This window comes from Hypanus sabinus, chromosome 18, assembly GCF_030144855.1.
Source record: "Hypanus sabinus isolate sHypSab1 chromosome 18, sHypSab1.hap1, whole genome shotgun sequence".
NCBI lineage: Eukaryota > Metazoa > Chordata > Chondrichthyes > Myliobatiformes > Dasyatidae > Hypanus > Hypanus sabinus.
Window position 1 is genome coordinate 16,928,802 of NC_082723.1, and position 21,839 is coordinate 16,950,640.

Genomic DNA, 21,839 nt, shown 5'->3' on the forward strand with positions numbered 1-21,839 from the left:
AGAGGAGGCCATGTATGGACATATCCGAATGGAAATGTGAAGCAGAGTTGGTGGGTGGCAACCAGGAGACCCTGTCTGTTGTGGCGGACGGAGTGGAGGCGCTCAACAAAGCGGTCCCCCAATCTGCGTCGGGTCTCGCAGATGTAGAGGAGCACCAGATGCAATAGATGACCCCAACAGACTCACAGGGGAAGTGTTACCTCACCTGGAAGGACTGTTTGGGGCCCTGAATGTTGGTAAGAGAGGAGGTGTAGGGACAGGTGTAGCACTTACGCTTGCAGGGACAAGTGCCAGGTGGGAGATCTGCGGGGAGGGGCGTGGACCAGGGAGTCGGAAAGCGGAAAGCAGAGGGGGGTAGAAAGGGAAAAATGTGCTTAGTGGTGGGGTCCTGTTGACGGTGGCAGAAGTTGCCGAGGATATTGTGCTGGATCCGGAGGCTGGTTGGGTGGTAGGTGAGGATAAGGGGAATTCTGTCCCTGTTGTGGTGACGGGAGGATGGGGTGAGGTCTGAAGTGTGGGAAATGCAGGAGATGTGGGTGAGGACATCATTGATGACGGCAGAAGGGAAACCACGATCCTTAAAGAAAGAGGACATTTGAGATGTCCTGGAATGGAAAGCCAGTAAGCAAAATCTTTAATGGCTAACAATTTTGATGTACTTGTGATAAATAAATCTGAATTTCAATGAAAAAAATATAATCAGAAGCATTCAAAGTATAAAAGTGGAGTGTTTACTAATGATTTGTGATTCACTAACCAAAATAGTTTACACTCAGCTCAGTAATATAATGGAGGGAATGCAACAAATTTAATTACAACTTTTTAATTGACTTTAACGCAACATTCAAACCAAACTAGAATTAGCTCCAACTAGAATTATTTGGGACTGCTTAAATAGTATCTTTCCTTCTATTAGAATGTTGTGTTACATACTCGTGACACATGACAGTGGTGCCCTTGTCATGTGACAGGGGTTGAAGCTGTACTGGACTTGAGGTGATGGTCTTGTGATGGTGGAATGACGTCATTTTCCCGCCAGTAGAGATCATGTGATGGGTTTTTTACAGGTTATAAAAGGTAGACCCCACCCTGTGAGGAGGGGCAGTTCGTGGCTGGATTTGCCAAGTTGACTTCATGCCACTGCGTGTTTGAAGTGATGACGCAGTTTAGTTGAAGGATGAAGTTTTTATTTAATGCCTAAAGTTTAAAAGGTTAATGCCAACAGGTTCTTTATGATTCTGTTAGTTTGAGAATTAAAGGAGAGTGAAGATTCAAGGTTGGAAGTTAAAGATCGAGGAGAATCGCTTTCTACGGTGAAACGGGGGCGACCTTTGTTTGATCCTTATTTGGAAGGATTTCGTTGACTATCTTCGTGTTAATCCCTAGGTTTACCTAGAAAGGATTGAAGGTAGTGGAGAAGGAAAGGTCAGTGCCTTTAAGCCGTTCTGTTTCGTAAATTCTTCGTGGGAATTTCGACGTCGGGAATCGAAGCAAGCGACGTGAAAGAGAACTTAAATCGTCCTGTAAAGTCTCTCCTTTTAAATGGACTGTGAGCATATCGAACTTTTGGCAATATCACTTTAAGAACTGTTTTGGAATATCACTTCAAAGAACTGTTTTGGAATATCACTTTACGAACTGTTTGAACAGCCGCTCAGCAGCTGTTTCCGGTTACGGTAGTGTTTGTTTACTTTTGGGGGGTTTGTTTTCTGTGTTTAATAAACGTGTTGTTTTATTATAAGAAACCCTTGCCGAACTCATATATTTATTGTTGCCTGAATACGTAACAGTTGTTTATGCATTGAAAGCTCTTAAAGCAGTATCAAGTAGTCCCTTAATAATGTTTATAACATATTTAACTATTCTAGATTTTTTTTGTGAGTAGGTAACACTAGTACCTGAAATTTGAAGAACTGCTTTAAAAACAAAAACAGTTGTGATCATAACTTACCATGGCACAAGGGAGGGTGCAGGGACTATACTAGACCATCATATAGAGAAAGCGCTTGGACGATAGATGGATCAGCTTTTGATCCCTCTTGAAACTCCTGTAGTGTTAACTTCCCATCGGCATTCTGTAACATAGGTAATCAAAGTTAGTGATCACAATAATGGAAATACTACAGTACTAAGCAAAATTCTTAGGCACATATAACAAAAATGCTTTCAAAAATATCAAAAAATTACTATAAAGAGCAATAAATAGTTAAAAAACTAAACAAAAGCAATTTTGGTGTGACCCTTTGCCTTTAAAACGGCATCAATTCACTAAGTTACACTGTCCTTAAGTTTTATAAGAAAATTGCTTGATAGGTTATTCAAAGCATTTTGGAGACCTGATGAAGTTCTTCTGCAGACTTCGGCTGTCTCACTTACTTCTGTCTCTCCAGATAAGCTCAGACAGCCTCAGTGATATTGAGATCAGGGTTCTGGAAACTATACCATCTGTTGCAGAACTCCTTCTTCTTCTTGAAGATAGTTCTTTAGTACCTTGGCTGTGTATTTGGGGTCATTGTCCTGCTGCAGAATGAAGTTGGGACCAATCAGTTGCCTCCCTGATGGTGTTGCATGATAGATGAGAATCTGCTTGTACTTCTCAGCATTGAGGATTTCATTAATTCTGACCAGATCACCAACTTTATTTGCAGAAATGCAGCTCCAAACCCACAGGGAAGCTCTGCCATACTTCCCTGTCGGCTACAGATATTCATCCTGCTTGAGCAAAAAATTTTAAATTTTGAATCGCCAGTGCAATTGTTCAGCACATCAAGCTTTGTGTTTTGGTGCCTCGGTGAGCCTCTTGCCTCTGTTCTCACTTTGGAGAAAGGGCTTTTTGGTAGTAACTCTTCCATGAAGATCTCTTTTGATAAGACTTCTCCAGACTGTAGAAGGTGTACAGTACTTGGATTCCAGTGGTTTCTCTGAGTTCAGAGCTGAAAGCAGTGCTGGACTTCTTCTCATTTAGAAGGGATGTCAGTTTGATGTTGTGTGCACTCAGTTTCTGTGGCTGATCACTGCGTTTCTAGTCCTCAACCTTGCCTGTTCCTTTGTGCTTCTTCAGAAGAGCTTGGACAGCACATCTTGAAACTCTCCTTTGCTGCAAAATTTCTGCTTGGGAGAGAGCTTGCTGATGCATGATGATCACCTTGTGTCTTGTTAATATGCTCACTCAAGCTGTGGTGGAAGAGTTGATGACTTGAAGGTTAAACTGACACATCTGCCACATTCTCACTTTTTAGTTTGGTTGACCTTTGCCCAGTTTGATTCCTTCTACACCTGTTTCTGTTTCAGTTAATCAGTTTAATTCATTCAACTCATTATGTCATTGATCATTCACATCTGTTCATTATCTTTGTTTGATCTTGCACTGGTCTATATACTACAAGGTAATCAAGTTTTTATTTGAAATGTAGTCTATTATTTACTATGTTGTTTTCTTTAACAAAATATAAAACTTCTCTAACTTTTTTTTGAAAATGAATGTTTGGAAATCTACAGTTTACTATTTTCTACTGACACTAATACAGAAGACAATGAAAAAATAAACATTTAAAACAAAATTTATATTTTCTAAGACTTTTGCACAGTACTCTGTCCTGGTTTCAACAGTCAACTGGTAAGTACAAAGCCACTCTTTATTAATCAGTTATCCAAAGAATAATTTTCAAATTTACTATTAGGGTAGTAACTTGTAGTGAATCTCACAGCATGGAACCAAAGCAATTGTCATTCCAATCAGATGACTGACTGGGTTTGTTCTACAACATAGACAAGTCACTAAAATGGATAAAGACGGAAGCTGAAAATTACCAAATATACCCCAACACTAGACTTAAATTCAGTTATGATGTAATACAAAATATGGCCAAACTCATTACCTTGTCCATCATAGCAAAAATCCTATCCACTCGTTTCTCTGGTGTGTTCTCTTCTTCAGGCAGTTCCACGGTATTACCCTAAGAATCCAAATATAAGACATTAAAAACTTATTTTAAAAAAACAAGAAATGTTATCATTTAAAGTTGACACACCAGCACTTGTAATGTTTAAGTGAGCTTGGTCACTTTTATCAATATTAAATGAAATCAATATATGTAATATTTAATATAAACAAAAACAATCAAAGTTTGTATTTGAAGATAAGATTAAAAAGTTAACAAATTTCAGGCTAAAATTATACTGTACAAAAGAGAAATAAATCCCAGAATAAAGGAAATGAAGAACATGAGAAGGAAAGAAAATTTTTTATTAGCTTTTTTATACATTTTCTACATAACTACAGATAAAAAAACCCCAGATCAAAATGAAGAACATTGATACAGTGCAAAAATAAACATACAATAACAATATGATACAAAGAAAGATAATTGAGAAAGCACCCAAATTGAAGACAAGTAAAATTAGTATCCTCCCCAAGCCCCGCAACACAAAAAAAACTCCAGACCAACCACAACACAATATAGAGAATATAAATCAGGACAATCAAACCCCCAAAGCTGTAAATACACTTAGCAACAGAAGATATTAATGCCTACTACCAAAAGAAAAAGGAGCTGAAAGCAAGGGACCGAGAAAAAAACCTTAGTTAAGAGGAAGGTTATGAAAGTACTCAATAAAAGGTCCCCAGACCTTATGGAACTTTAAATCCGAATTAAGAACTGAATAATGAACTTTTTCCAAGGTCTAAGCAGGACATAATATCATTAAGTCATTGAGCATGTGTGGGCGGGGCAACATCTCTCCATCTAAGGAGGATTAAACGTCTAGCCAGGAAAGAGGCAAAAGATAATATTCGACACTTAGTCAAACTCAGATGTAAATCTGTCTCACCCCAGAAACCGAACAAAGCAATTAAAGGGTTTGGTTCTAGGTGGTGATTCAGAATATACAATAACGTTATGAAGACATCTTTCCAAAATTTCTCCAAGCTAGGACAAAACCAGTACGTATGAATGAGAGAGGCCTCGCCCCTTTTGAATTTATCACAAAGCAGACTAATGTTAGGGTAAAATCGAGATAATTTAGATTAGACATATGGGCTCTATGAACAATCTTAAACTGTAAAAGGCAATGGTGAGCACAAAGAGAGGTTGAATTAACCGATTTGAGAATCGAGTCCCAAGTCTCATCAGATAAGGAGGTATTTAAATCCTGCTCCCATGCCATTTTAATTTTATCCACAGGGGCACGTCGTAAGGCTGCTAATGTATCTCGAATAAATGATATTAAACCTTTACCTAGTGGATTAATGGAAAGAAATAAGTTCGTAACATTTTTCTCAGGCATTTCAGGGAAGTTAGGAATTAAAGGAACAATAAAGTGTCTAATTTGGAGATATCTAAAAAAATGAGCATTGGGCAGATTGAACTTAGCAGAGAGCTGTTGAAAAGAAGAGAAGCGATTATCAATAAAAAGATCTTCAAAATGTCTAATGCCTTTCCTATACCAATCATGGAATGCTGAGTCATACGTAGTAGGTAAAAAAAGGTGATTATGTAAGATAGGGCTAGAAACGGAAAAACCATGGAAACCATAAAATTTCTTAAACTGAGCCCATATACGCAAAGTGTGTCTAACAAGAGGATTAACTATTAATCTGGCCAAACTACTAGAGAGTACAGAGCCAAGAAGTGCAGAGATAGATAACTCTTTAGTGGAGCTCAACTCCATTGCCACCCAATTAGGGCACTCGGGTTGGCCATGGAAAAAAGACCAAAAGGTAGCACAACGTATATTGGCTGCCCAATAATATAAACGAAAGTTAGGTAAAGCCATGCCACCCTCTTTTTTAGGTTTTTGGAGATAGACTTTATTAATTCTAGAGTGCTTATTCTTCCACAGATATGACAAAATAATAGTCTAAGGAATCAAAAAAAAGACTTAAGAATAAAAATTGGGATTGATTGAAATAAATATAAAAGTTTAGGGAGAACATACATTTTAACAACATTAATATGACCTACCAAAGACATAGATAGAGGTGACCATTGTAACAGACTCTTGTTTTATAGTATATGAAAGATTGGCAAAATTTTCACAAAAGAGATCCTTAAACTTCCTTGTGACTGTAATCCCAAGAGAAGTAAATTGATTATGAACTACTTTAAAAGGGAGATCACAAAATGTTAATTCTTGTGCTTCTTTATTAATTGGGAAAAGTTCGCTCTTATGTAAATTAAGTTTATAGCCAGAGAACTGGCTAAACTGGTCCAGAAGTGAAAACATTGGAGGTAAGGATGCAGATGGATTTGAAAGAAAAAGTAATAAGTCATCAGCATAAAGCGAAACTTTATGCTCAACACCCCCTCTCCAAATCCCGGTCAATTCAGGACAATCTTGAAATGCTATCGCCAAAGGTTCTATAGCCAAATCAAAGAGAAAGGGACTTAAAGGGCATCCCTGATGGGTGCCACATTTGAGGTTAAATAACTGGGATTTCTGAAAATTAGTTAAAACAGAGGCAGTAGGACACAAAGACAGCAATTTGATCCAAGAGATAAAACTTTGACCGAAGTCAAATTTTTCTAAAACTGCAAAAAGGTAGTTCTACTCTATACGATCAAATGCTTTCTCCACATCGAGGGAAATAACACATTCAGGAATCCCAGTTGGAGGTGAATATAAAATGTTAAATAAACGCCGAATGTTTAAAAAAAGGAAGACGGTTTTTAATAAAACCAGTTTGGTCATCAGAAATAAAAGAGGGAATAACAGTTTCTAATCTATAAGCCAAAACTTTAGCCAAGATTTTAACATCAACATTAAGCAAAGAAATCGGCCTATATGAGGAACACTCTGTTGGGTCTTTACCCTTTTTTAATAAAAGAATAATAGATGCCTCATTAAAAGAGGGTGGCAATTTGTCGTAATTAAATGAGTCAGATAATACTGAGAATAACTGAGGAGAAAGAAGTGAAGAGAATGATTTATAAAATTCTACGGGGAACCCATCAGGTCCAGGAGATTTCCCTGAGGACAATGCAGAAATTGCAAAAGATATTTCTTCTGATGATATAGGCTATTTAAGTTTGGCTTTCAAATCAGATGAAAGCGAAGGAATATTCAGATTATTTAAAAAATGATCAACAGAGATATTGTCATTCAAAGATTCAGTGGAATAAAGTGGAGAAAAGAAATTTTCAAATGCGTCATTAATTTCTAAGTGATCCGATGTAAAGTCTCCGTCCTCCTTCCGGATCTTTGTAATATGTTGTTTGCCTTTGGAATACCTCAGCTGATTGGCTAGAAATTTACCAGATTTGTCACCATGAATGTAAAAGCGACTCTTACTTTCAAGAAGTTGGCGTTCAACAGATTGAGTAGACAGAAGATTAAATTTAGTTTGAAGTTCTACACGCTTCTTGTATAGTTCAGGATTCTTAGTTTGAGCATACAGTTGATCCAATTCTTTAATCTGATTAATGAGGTCTAATCGATCTGCACAGGACTTTCTATTAAGATTTGCTGTATAGGAGATTATTTGACCCCTCAAATATGCTTTCACGGCATCCCAGACAATCTGGGATGACACTACAGGTGAAGTATTGGTGTTAAAATAAAAGGTTATCTGATCTTTAATAAATTTTAGAAAATCATCATCCGATAATAAAGTCGAATAAAACCGCCAGTGTTTATTCCTCTGAGGGAGACCAGGAAAGTTTAAAGACAGAGTAATCGCGGCATGGTCAGAAATCAGTATACTCTGATAATCACAAGAATAGATGAATGGAATGAGTTGTTTATCAAGTAAGAAGTAGTCAATTCTAGTAAAGGTATGGTGAACATGTGAAAAAAAAGAATAATCTCTCTCAGTAGGATGAAGGAAACGCCATATATCAGAGATACCATAATTAGAGAGAAACAATTGGATAGCTAAGGCAGATTTAGTAGGTGGTCTAGTAACAGAGGACAATCGATCCAAATGAGGATCTAACCAACAATTGAAGTCACCACCCAGTATAAGAGAGTATGAGTTTAAGTCTGGTAGTGAGGAAAAAAAACGTTCAAAAAAATTAACATCATCAAAATTGGGGGCATACAGGTTTGCTAGTACAACTTTAGTATTATATAGTTTACCAGAAACAATAATAAAACGGCCATTTGTATCAGATATCTTATTATGGAGTTCAAAAGGAATATTTGAGTTAATAAGGATGGAGACCTCCCCCTAGCATTGGCGGCAAAGGATGAATGAAAATGCTGACCTGCCCATTTTGACAAAAGCCGGGAGTTATCAAAACAACAAACATGAGTTTCTTGAAGGAAAGCAATGTCAGCTTTGAGTTGTTTGATATGTGAGAATACCTTCCTTCTTTTAACAGGATGATTCAATCCCTTTACATTCCAGCTCACAAATTTAAGTGTACTAGCCATTATCAATTGTTAATGCATAGAAGGCAGCAGGCATATAAAAAGTCAAGCAGTACAATAACAGTCTGGGAGCAAAAATGTAAACACAGATTCGTAGAATCAAAACATAAACATGTCCTGAGTAACAAAGGAAAGCAAAAGAAACAGTGAGTGGTGTTAGAACTGGAGAATCCACCCCACCCTTGCAACCCAAAACTAGACGGCTACCAAAAAAAGCAGCTAGCTCTACCAAAAAAATTAACCCAAATATGACTTCAGTTCTGTGTCATTAAAAACAGTTCCGTATAAATACTATAGCAAATGGTAATTAGTTTATGCACCAGAAAACATAATTACAAATAGGAACAACTTCAACAGAAGTATAAAACTTAATACAAAGAAAATCAGAAGAAAACCAAAACTAACCTACCCACGAAAAATTATAGAAGATTAAAAGAAAAGAAAAGGGAGGGGGAAAAGGGGGAAATTATAGATCCGAGGAGAGTACTTATCAACCATTTACAGAAAAAAAAAGCAAAACTTAAACTGTGAATCAACCAACAGGGAGGCCTTCAATAAAAACTCCAAACCTCCAAAACAAGTTAGAGTCAATTGTAGAACTCTATAGATAAAGTTATACAAGAATAAAATAGATTACACAAGTACAATCTAAACGTCCGCAGGGAAACATTAAACTCAGATTATCTATTTAGAAAAAATGCACCAAGTCCAGGGAGAGATTGTCTACAGCCCTTAGAGTTTCAATAGATAATGTCTGAGTCTGAGTCCGGAAGAAATAATTTTACTACGAGAGGTACTTATCCACCATTTTAGAAGGTCCGACCAGGTTCCGAAGAAGACTGGATGGCCGGAAGACTTCCAACAAATGCCTCAGCCTCCTTCGCTGATTTAAACCCCTTATATTCTCCAGCAGTAAGCGTAATTCAGAGATCGGCTGGATTTCGAAGGGAGGGTCTAAGTCCACAATCAAAAAGCACTTTCATTACACCTTTAAACTCAGCACGCATCTTCAGAACCTGGGGGGAAAAATCCTCCACAAAACGAATGACTGAATTTTGAAAAGCAAAAGTACCTCTGTGGCGTGCCTCCTTAATCAAACGGTTTTTCACCTGGTATTGATGAAAGCACAAAATTACTGGTCGTGGGCGGGAACCCAGAATTGCGCGGGGAACGTAGATCCTGTGTGCCCTTTCAAGCTCAGGTGGATTCGGAAGAAATTCTTCCCCAAAAATCTCACAGAGAAAATGGGAAAAAAATTTCACGAGAGAACCCTGTTCGGTGGCCTCTGGCAAACCAAGAATTTGTAGATTGCAACGTCTGCTCCGGTTTTCAAGATCCACCATTTTGGAAAAAAGTTTACAATTCCTCTCCTCTAGACTGGAGCAGAAAGTTTCAAGGTATTGAACACAGCGTTTTAAATCTTCAGAAGTCGAGTCGATGTGAGATAAATGTTCAGCATGTTCGTCCACTCTAGCGTTGATCTGATCCAATTTGACATCCAGCTGGTTGAAAGAAGTTCTAAATTCCTTTAAAATATTTTCTCGATGCTGTTCCAAAACAGTGAGAATGTCAGTCGACAAAGTCATAGTTTCCTTTTTCCCGGTTTTAGTACTTTTGGTAGACATTATAAGATAGATGTGTTCGCAGGCAAGTAAAAGAGACCTAATAAAATACCTAACTAAGGTTTAAGAATGGAGACATATAGTGCAAAGATAGGGAGAATGACGGAGCAAAAGTTTGGAGCAGCTAAACAATCGCCATCTTACCGGAAGTCCATCAGAAGGAAAGAAAATTTAACTCAGTAGACATTCATTAATTGAAAAGTAACATTCCTTCGAGTACAAGTGCTACAGCACAGAAACAGACACTTCTGCTCATCAAGTCCATGCTGAACTATTATTCTGCCTAGTCCCATTGAACTGCACTTGCAAAATAACCCTACATACCCCTACCATTCTGGTACTTATCCAAACCTCTCTTAAATGTTGCAATCAAACTTCCACTGGCAGTTCATTCCACATTCACATCACCCTCATAGTGAAGTTCCTCCTCTGGTTCCCCTTAAATATTTCACCTTTCAGTCTTAACCAACCTCAGTAGAAACAGCCTGCTTTCTCCACCTCTGAACATATTCCTTTAAACAGAGCATATTTTCAGGAATAATTGACTGCATTCTTGACATTCCAATACAGTTTAACATAAAGAACCATACATTTGAAGTAATTGGCTGATCAAGATACACAAATTATATAATTACTTTAAGAGATTACATTCATAACAATAATTCACTAATTATTTTAAGTATGAGTGTATTTTACTTCAGTAACAATAACCACCAATTTCAGTGTGAGTGTTTAAGTCCATATTCTTTCTCAGTAATAACTGAAATTGCACTGCATGAAGGGCAATCCTTTGCTCCAATTTGTGAATATGAAGAACACTAAAGCAAAAGTATATACTATGGTCTATCCCAGGCATGGGCAAACTACGGCCCGGGGGCCATATGCGGCCCGTTAAGCTTTTTAATCCGGCCCGCAGAACTTGATGAAATTATATTAATAAACCTTGTTAACGTTTTTCCCCGCAATTCTGGCGTTTTCCCAATAGATGACGCACTCTATATACATTGACCTTTGTTGAGGTGCAGCGTATTACTCCACATTTGCGCTTTACTCTTTGTTCGGCTCGACCTATTTGTGTGAACAGGTGTTCAGCGTCATGAACATCAACAAAGCCAGCCACAGATCCAAGTTAACTGACCAACACCTCAGATCCATCCTGAGAATCGCCACAACAAAACTAAATCCAGACTTTGATGCGCTGGCTAAAAAGGGAGACCAACAACACTGTTCCCACTGAAATTAAAAATAAGTTTCTTCGTTGTGTTATGTAAAAAATGCACTTGAAAATATTTTTTTCAATAAGCCTTACATGTTACATGTCATTTCTGTTAAGTGATGGACATGAGTCGTGCGCAGGTGCATGTACGTTCTCAAAATAAAAAATGCGCTCCAGATCAAATAACGCGCTCCGCATACTGGCGCGCTGTCACTGTTCTGTCCTTGTGCTGGTCATTGTTGAGTTTTGGCACAGGGGACAATTGAATAAGAAGGAGCAGGACAAGTAGACCTGCATCTCCTACAGTTTTTGAAATAAAGACAGTCAGGAGGAGAGTGATGATGATAATATCTTGAAGGATAACAGAATTTTCAGTGCTTTAAAATAGTAACTGTTACTATTAAAAAAAGCTGTATTTTATTCATTTAATTTCCAGTGTTTTAAAAGTCATTTCAATAAATAGCTAAATACCATGGGACTTCAAAGACAGATGCATTTGTTCATTTTCAATTGAAATTAAAGCACATGTTTTCTACATATCCCATGATACTTTATTTTCTCTTATGAGGTGTATTACCAAAACACTCCGTCCATCTGCTCCTGGTCCAGCCCCCCTGTCAAATTTTAGAACCCTTTGTGGCCCACAAGTCAAAAAGTTTGTCCACCCCTGGTCTATCCTGTTGTGTTTTGCTATCAGTGTATAAAGTTGTCTGCTGGGCATGTCCAAGTATTACCAACACATCACGCAATCAGAGTGGCTTATCAGATTCCATCTGCCACATGACTTCATTTTTCTAAGAGAAATTCCCTTTGTTCCACCCACACTTCACTGTAACGTGGACTAATTTATTTCCTTCTCCCCCTCTTAGGTCTGATGAAGGGTTCCTCATCTGAAACTTCAACTATTTCCCCTTCCAGTTGCTGCCTGACTTAAATCGCCAGCTGGCTTCTATTTTTATATATAACATTAGCTCAGTTTTACTTATTCTGCTCTTATAGTTTTAGCACACTGGGCAGATCCTACCACCACCATTAACAACACAACTACACAACAAAACCTAGAGTTTGCCAGTTTCACTTAGTGTTTTACACTTAATAAGGTAAATCCATGCAAAATGTCTAAAAGGTCTGTGAAATTTAAACCATTCTAAATGTTTTTAAAAAAAAGGTTAAAATTCTCAGTGTTAGACTTTGTACTAATGCCAGTTTTTCAAAATGGATTTCCTTCAAGTAAAAAAATAAGAGAATGAGGTTTGATAACGAAACTGGAAAGCAAAAAAGTGCACTTCATTTTAATCTTCAGCAGTTACTTACCACCATCTGATAAATAGCATCCACAATATTCAGCATCTCCGTCCTGGTGATGTAGCCATCATTATCTAGGTCATACAGTTTAAAAGCCCCTGAAACAGCATGTCAAGCATTATTGCATGTTCAAAATTAACACCCTCAGGCAGACTGTAGGAAAAATATAGACTACTGTAATCATACTAATGTTCACACTTCAACCACAGACTGACTAAAATTGACAACTGCTCTCCTATAATATTCCCAGAGGGGACAATTATGGAAGGATTCTTGTAGACAAGGGAACAATGAATAAAGAAATAAAGATTTTAGTATCACATAATAGGATACAATGTACATTCAATTAAACAATATAAAAACAGTAGCTGCTGCTATTTTGTCTTACAAATTTATGTTAGGCAAAGGCAGCACAGAGGTGCTATAAATCCACTACAACCTGAATAGCACAACCAATGTAATTATCTGGGCATAATTGTATGGTAGCACATACAAAATGCTGGAGGAACTCAGCAGGTCAGGCAGCATCCATGGAAATGAACATTCAACATTTCATGCCAAGACCCCTCTTCAGGACATTTTAAAGTGTTTGAGCAACTGGACAAATAATCCACTGACTTAGTCCAATAAACCAGATGACATACTTTCAAATCACAAAATGGCAGACTGAGAATCTAATTATAACACATTTTAAAATTTAAAAAATGGTATCATAAAAAAGCAAGATTGTCAAAAACCAATCTGATGAGCAATTACTATTTAGAAAAAGAGGAATGTCTGACTGGCCTCAGTGATCCAATTCCATATCAACCAACACATTCTTAATTGTCCTACTTAAAATGACTGAGCAAACCACTATTGTATTAAATTGGTTTCAGTTTAGGAATAGGTAAAATGTCAACTATGGCTATATGCTAGGAATCATTCAACAAATAAAATTAATTCTGATTAATAGATGAAAAATGCTGCAGAATATTTCAAACTAAATTTTGAAAACAACTACACTGTGGGCAATAAGAACCGATGATAAAAGACAAAACAAAGACAAGAGATTCTGCAGTTGCTGGAAATCCAGAGTTACACACACAAAATGTTACAGGAACTCAGCAGGTCAGACAGGTTCTCTGGAATTTAAGAAAAAAGTCAACTTTTTGGGCTGAGACCTTTCATTAGGACAGAAAACAAGATGCAGAAAAATTATGGGTATATTGCAGGTCACAGAAATAAATCACCATTTAAATTTAGTTGCTAGAATCGAAGTACAGAACTACATATTTACATCTGCATATGCACAAGACTTGAGTTAAATTAGTTACTTACATCGCAATTTTTCATCCAGAGTCCCACGTGAAGTTACTGACAGTGCTTGGATAAACTCAGAGAATTCAATCTTTCCATCCTGAAAATTCATTCAGAGGCATCTTCATCAACTTATGTAAAGTAGACTGGTATTCAATTTTAGCATTTCAATCAATCATTTCAAACCTATCCCTGCACCTGAGTGCATACTATGCTTTCCTAAGTGAAACCTACCTTGCGGAAGATACAGCCTTTTGGGGGAATGTTCAGCTATGGTCACATCATCTATTTTAGGTGAAATAAGATCCCAAGCAGAATTGAACCAAGAGGAGAAGAATTCTAGACCAACAGCACTCAACTGATAGAGCCAGAACACATCAACTTGCCTTTATCTCTTTTTGAACTGAAATTGTCTGCAGCAATTCAAAATCAAAGTAAGACATTTCAATGTGTAAGTAATGGACTGTAAAATGGATGACACACAAAGTGACCAAATGTACTTTCTTTGAAATATATTTGCAAAAGAATGAGGTGTATTCCCATTTTCCAAGCTATGGAAAAACAACACAGGGTGATACAGTGGAATTAAAACAGAAAATGCTGCAAATTCTCAGTCAGTCAGGCAGCATCTGTGGAGAGTAGGACATCTAACATTCCAAATCCGTCACCTTTCACCAAATTTGGAGAGGTGGAATAACAAATGTATTGGGTTGCAGAACAGAGAATGGGTGGACAGGGTATGTCTACAACAAAGATTGGATGGGTGACTGAAATGTTGTTGATGTCATGGAGAAATAGCCGATAAAGGTTGGTCAATCACAGCTGATCTTTCCTGAAGGTGTACACACAGAATTGGATGAAATAAAAGCAAACACCGGAAATACTAAGCAAATCTGTTACATTGTAGAGTGAAAAGACTGAGTTAATGTTAACAGATGTAAACAGGTAAGTCTAATTATCTGAAATTGTTGAATCACTATTACACCAAGGGCTGTAATGTACTTAAATGAAGATGAAGGGCTTTATCATAACTGTGTAATAAGCCAAAGACAGAGAGGTCAGAGTAAAAATAGGATGGAGAAAAAAAATGACAGGTGACCAAAAATTCAAGATCATTCTCATAAATTGAACAGATATTTTTGCTAAGGACCATCCAATCTTCTTTCTGAGTATTAAATGCAATATACTAATATGGAAGTGGTGCATGAGAATTATTGTTTCACCTGTGAGGGCTATTTGGGCCCTGGTTGATAGGAAGGGATGAGGATGAGGCACGTGTTACATGTCTTGTAATTGCTTGAAGGAAATGGTTGGTTGAGAAGGATGAGTGAACCAGCGAGTCATAGACTGAAAAGGAGAGGAAGACATCTTTTATAATAGAATTTCATTAAAGATTGTGGTAAAATGGAAGCTGGTGGGGTGAAAGGACAATGGAAATACTATACCTGTTTTGGCTGGGAGGACAGGGCTAAGATCTGAAATGCAGGGAACAGAGTAGACTAGGTTGACAAACCTAAAGTACAAGGCCAGTCAAACCCTCAAACATTGAATAATGTCACGAGTTATCTGATCTTGGATACTTCCCTAACACCAGAATAAAAAACAATAATGCTGGAAAAATGGAGGAGGATAGGGGAGAATGAAGGAGGATGGAAGAAGATAGCTTTGGAAGTTCACGAACTTGAAATTAGGACTGATCACCAACCTATCATCTTAAAAGCAAGTATGAAAGTCATGAGGATTGGAAAAAATATAAAGGGTTTCAACTGGGTGCTTCCAGCAGTTTCGATTTTTATTATTTATCCTTGGCTAGCTGTCCTATTGCGGTGATGTCCTCACAATGTAACTATTAATTCACAAGCAATACATTGTTACAACAGTAGGACTTAATAGTGATTCGATATTCCTCCAAGTCACCCAACATAAACTATGTTCGCAATCTGTTAAATTTATACACTATTCTGAAATTATTTTTAAAAACCTATAAATCTTATCTATAGCCAGTCATTTGACAATTTTGATACCTGACTTTTATCCAAATTAATTTACTTCAACAAAGAAAATGCAAAACAAACAACTCACTTTATTCTCATCGAATACATCAAAGACAAATTTAGCAAACTTTGTAGGGTCTCCACAAGGAAAGAACTGTTTGTAGATTTTCTGGAAGCCTGCTGCATCAAGCTGTCCACTGGGGCAATCTTTAATGAATCCTTTGTACCTATCAGATAAAATATTAACAGTGGTTATTTCAAGAGTAAATACATAAATGCAATTAAAACTTTCATTCCATACTAAATCAAATTTCATGTGCAAACATTTACATAATATATTCTCTAATATGTATTCTAAAAAGGGAAGCTTATATAATATCCCTTTTATCCCTTGTTATCATGATGCTGAATCAATCAAACTGCCCTCTCTCTCTCTCTCTCACATTACAGACAAGATATACTACCCAATTTCTAAAATTTGTTATACAAACCGCTTTACACTATTGAGTGCTACACTTACCATCACAACCATCAACTGAAACTTGTTTACTTTTAATTATATTTAGGATATTACAAGACCAGAAAGTCCCTCAAGCCAATGGGATCTAATTCAGAATAACAAACCTATCACCTTCCCATTGCAGGTATAGTTGCAATAAAGTTTGTGAAACCTTTGCAATTACCTGGTTTTCATAAAATCATAATAATCATTCATAAAATGTGATCTGATCTTCACCTAAATCACAATAATAGACAAACACAATCTGCCTAAACTAATAACAGACAAACAATTGTACTTCTTCACATCAACACTTGGTACACTATTTAAACGATCACAGTCTAGGTTCAAAAAGTATTTGAACCTTAGGGGTAATGCCTTCTACAAAAGTTAGTTGGAGTCAGGTGTCCCAATCAATGATATGAGACTGGAGGTGTGGGTTGTTGAAGTAAACTGTTCTATAAAAAAAGACGCACAATGTCAGGTTACTCACAGAGCCAGCTCTTCTTAAGAAAGATCTATATGTGCATTATACCTCGATCAAAACAACTTTCAGAAGACCTTAGAAGAATAATTAGAGATGCATGAAGCTGGAAAAGACTACAAAAGCATTACTAAAAACCTGAGTGTTCATCAGTACATAGTAAGAGAAATTGTCTACAAACGGAGAGAATTCAGTACTGTTGCTACTCTCCCTAGGAGTGGGCATTCTGCAAAGATCGTACCAAGAGCACAACATGCACTGCTGAGGGAGATGAAAAAGAAACCAAGGGTAACACCAAACAACCTGCAGAAATGTCTAGAACTTGCTAAAGTCGCTGTTTTTCTCTATAAGAAAAACACTGAACAACAATGGTGCTCATGGAAGGACACCACAGAGTAAACCACTATCCTGCAAAAAAAAGCTACAAGTCTCAAGTTTGCAAAAGACCATCTGGATATTCCACAATTCTTCTGGACAATGTTCTGTGGACAGATGAGACAAAAGTTGAACTTTTTGGCAGAAATGTATATCGCTATGTTTGGAGGAAAAAGGGCACTGCACACCAACAGCAAAAGCCCAACCCAACAGTGAAGCATTGTAGAAGACGTATCATGGTTTGGGGCTGCTTTGCTGCCTCAGGGCCCGGACAGCTTACAATCGTTGAGGGAATAATGAATTCAAAATTGCATCAAGAGAATGTCAGGGTAGCAGTCTGTCACCTGAAGCTTAATAGAAGCTGGATGGTGGAACAAGACAATGATCCAAAACACGAGTAAATCAACAACAAAATGTTTTTTTTAAAAGAGAAAATTTGTGTTTTGGAATGGCCAAGTCTGAGTCCAGGCCTTAACCCAATTGAGATGCTGTGGCATGACCTGAAGAGGGCTATTCATGCAAGGTATCCCAGAAATATTGCTGAACTGAAACAGTTTTGTATGGAGAAATAGCCTAAAATTTCTCCTCGCCATTGTGTATGTCTGATCAGCAGCTACAGGAAACATTTAGTGGAGATTATTGCTGCCAAAGAAGGTTCTACCAGTTATTAAATACAAGTGCTCACATACTTTCTTCAGCCTGGAAAGTGATTGATTAAACAATGTGTTCAATAAATAGTCTATGTGGCTAGGCATAGCTCAAATATGATCTATAAATTTGCTGATGATACAAGCATTGTTGGTAGAATATCAGATGCAGACATGCAGACAAGAGGGTGTTCAAGAGCAAGATATACAACTAGTGGAGTGGTGTCACAGCAACAACCTTGCACTCAACGTCAGTAAGACGAAAGAGCTGATTGTAGACTACAGGAAGGGTAAGACAAAGGAACATATACCAATCCTCATACAGGGATCAGAAGTGGAGACAGTGAGCAGTTTCAAGTTCCTGAGCATCAAGCTCTCTGAGGGGTCCCAACATGTCAATGCAGTTATAAAGAAGGCAAAGGAATGACTATATTTCATTAGGAGTTTGAAGAGATTTGGTATGTCAAAAAACACTCTTAAAAACTTCTATAGATGTACCGTGGAGAGCATTTTGACAGACTGCAACACTGTCTGATATTTGGGGGGGGGTCTACTGCAAAGGACCAAAAGAAGCTGCATAGGATCATAAATTTAGTTGGCTCCTTCTTGGGCACTGGCCTACAAAGTACCCATCTTCAAGGAGTGGTGTCTCAGAAAGGCAGTGTCTATGCACCTAGAGCATGTCCTTTTCTTATTGTTATCGTCAGGTAGGAGCTACTGAAGCCTAAAGGTACACACTTAGCGATTCAGGAACTGCTTCTTCCCTTCTGCCATCCGATTCCAATATGGACGTTGAACCTGTGAAAACTATCTCACTTTTTTAATATACGTTATTTGTTTTTGCACAATTTTTAATCTATTCAATATATGTATAGTGTAAATGATTGATATATTTATTTTTTCTTCCATATTATGTATTGCATTGAACTGCTGCTGCTAAGTTAACAAATTTCACAACACATGCCAGTGATAATAATCTTGATTCTGATTCTAAAGACATGAAAAATAAAATTACATGTTATTTGTTTAGGCAGATCTTGTTTGTATATTATTGTGACTTAGTTGAGTATCAGACCACATTTTATGAATAATTAGTGCAGAAATGCAGGTAATTGCAAAGGGTTCACAAACGTTTTCTTGCAACTGTACCTTGTTTTCTTAAAGAAATACCTGTTAAAAGCTTCAACATGTATAAGTGCAAACAAGTGCAAGGTGATATGGTAAATAGTCAGGTGTTACTATTTTTGATATTTCAGCACAAAAGATGTGTTAAAGACAGAGATTAGCTTTATTTGTCAAAACACAGTGAAACGTGCCATTTGCATCAATGGCCAACACAATCTGAGATGAGTTGGGAGTAACCTGTTAATTGTCACCATGCTTCTGCAACCAACATAGCATGCCCAGTACTTACTAACCCTAATTTGTATGCATTTGGAATGTAGAAACATAGAAAACCTACAGCACAATACAGGCCCTTTGGTCCACAAAGTTGTGCCGAACATGTCCCTACCTTAGAAGTTACTAGGCTGACCTATAGCCCTCTATTTTACTAAGCTTCATGTATGTATCTAAAAGACCCTATCGTATCCAACTCCACCACCATTGCTGGCAGCCCATTCCACGCACTCACCGCTCTGAGTAAAAGAACTTACCCTACGTCTCCTCTGTACCTACTCCCCAGCACCTTAAATCTGTGTCCTCTTGTGGCAACCATTTCAGCCCTGGGAAAAAGCCTCTGACTATCAATGCGATCAATGCCTCTCATCATCTTATACATCTCTATCAGGTCACCTCTCATCCTCATTTGCTCCAGGAAGAAAAGGCCAAGTTCACTCAACCTATTCTCATAAGGCATGCTCCCCAATCCAGGCAATATCCTTGTAAATCTCCTCTGCACCCTTTCTATGGCTTCCACATCCTTCCTGTAGTAAGGCAACCAGAAATGAGCACAGTACTCCAAGTGAGGTCTGACCAGTGTCCTATATAGCTGCAACATTACCTCTCAACTCCTAAATTCAATTCCACTATTGATGAAGGCCAATACACCATACGCCCTCTTAACCACAGAGTCAACCTGCACAGCTGCTTTGAGCATCCTATGGACTCGGACCCCAAGATCCCTCTGATCCTCCACACTGCCAAGAGCCTTGCCATTAATACTATATTCTGCCATCATATTTGACCAGCAAAATGAACCACTTCACACTTAATTGGGTTAAACTTTATCTGCCACTTCTCAGCACAGTGTTGCATCTTATCAATATCCCGCTGTAACCTCTGACAGCCCTCCACACTATCCACAACACCTCCAAGCTTTGTGTCATCAGCAAACTTACTAACATCCCTCCACTTCCTCATCCAGGTCATTTATAAAAATCACGAAGAGTAAGGGTCCCAGAACAGATCCCTGAGGCACTCCACTGGTGACTGACCTCTACTCAGAATATGACCTGTCTACAACCATTCTTTGCCTTCTGTGGGCAAGCCAGTTCTGGATCCACAAAGCAATGTCCCCTTGTATCCCATGCCTCCTTACTTTCTCAATAAGCCTTGCAAGGGGTACCTATCAAATGCCTTGCTGAAATCCATATACACTACATCTACTGCTCTTCCTTCATCAATGTGTTTAGTCACATCCTCAAAAAAATTCAATCAGGCTCTTAAGGCATGACCTGCCTTTGACAAAGCCATGCTGACTACTCCTAATCATATTATACCTCTCCAAATGTTCATAAATCCTGCCTCTCAGGATCTTCTCCATCAACTTACCAACCACTGAGGTAAGACTCACTGGTCTATAATTTCCTGGGCTATCTCTACTCCCTTTCTTGAATAAAGGAACAACATACGCAACCCTCCAATCCTCCGGAACCTCTCCTGTCCCCATTGATGATGCAAAGATCATCGCCTGAGGCTCAGCAATCTCCTCTCTTGCCTCCCTCAGTAGCCTGGGGTACATTTCATCCAGTCCCAGCAATGTATTCAACTTGATGCTTTCTAAAAGCTCCAGCACATCCTCTTTCTTAATATCTACATGCTTAAGCTTTTCAGTCTACTGAAAGTCATCACTACAATCACTAAGATCCTTTTCCATAGTGAATACTGAAGTAAAATCTTCATTAAGTACCTCTGCTATTTTCTCCGGTTCCATACACATTTTCCCAATGCCACACTTGATAGGTCCTATTCTTTCACGTCTTATCCTCTTGCTCTTCACATACTTGAAGAATGCCTTGGGGTTTTTCTTAATTCTGCCTGCCAAGGCCTTCTCATGGCCCCTTCTGGCTCTCCTAATTTCCTTCTTAAGCTCCTTCCCAGTAGCCTTATAATCTTCTAGATCTCTAACATTACCTAGCTCTCTGAACTTTTGTAAGCTTTTCTTTTCTTCTTGACTAGATTTATTACAGCCTTTGTACACCACAGCTCCTGTACCATACCATAACTTCCCTGTACATTGGAACATACCTATACAGAACTCTACACAAATATCCCGAATGTTTGCCACATTTCTTCCGCTGTTTTCGCTGAGAACCTCTGTTCCCAATTTAAGTCTCCAATTTCCTGCCTGATTGCCTCATAATTCCCCTTACTCCAATTAAACACTTTTCTACTGGTCTGTCCCTATCTCTCTCCAATCCTATTGTAAAGGAGATAGAATTATGATCACTATCTCCAAAATGCTCTCCCACAGAGATATGACACCTGACCAGGTTCATTTCCCGACACCAAATCAAGTACAGTCTCTCCTCTTTTAGGCTATCTACACACTGTGTCAAGAAACCTTCCTGAATACACCTAACAAACTCCACCCCATCTAAACCCCTCACTCTAAAGAAATGCCAATCGATATTTGGGAAATTAATATCTACCATCATGACAACTCTATTATTACACCTTTCCAGGATCTGTTTCCCTATCTGCTCCTTAATATCCCTGTTACTATTAGGCAGCCTATAAAAAACACCCAGTAAAGTCACTGACCCCTTCTGTTCCTAACCTCCACCCACAGAGACTCCATAGTCAAT

General features: G+C 38.0%; 1 protein-coding gene across 1 annotated transcript in view; it reads right to left on the minus strand.

Moving 5' to 3' along the window:
- The window catches only part of LOC132407359 (neuronal calcium sensor 1), a 75,385-nt gene that overhangs the window by 2,852 nt on the left and 50,694 nt on the right, over positions 1–21,839 (minus strand). The window contains exons 4-8 of the mRNA XM_059993729.1: positions 15,895–16,033; positions 13,834–13,912; positions 12,523–12,611; positions 3,879–3,956; positions 1,952–2,075 (exon numbers count right to left, since the gene is read on the minus strand). Coding sequence (XP_059849712.1) covers positions 1,977–2,075; positions 3,879–3,956; positions 12,523–12,611; positions 13,834–13,912; positions 15,895–16,033 — 484 coding nt within the window. The 3' untranslated portion in view covers positions 1,952–1,976. The remainder of the gene's footprint in view (positions 1–1,951; positions 2,076–3,878; positions 3,957–12,522; positions 12,612–13,833; positions 13,913–15,894; positions 16,034–21,839) is intronic.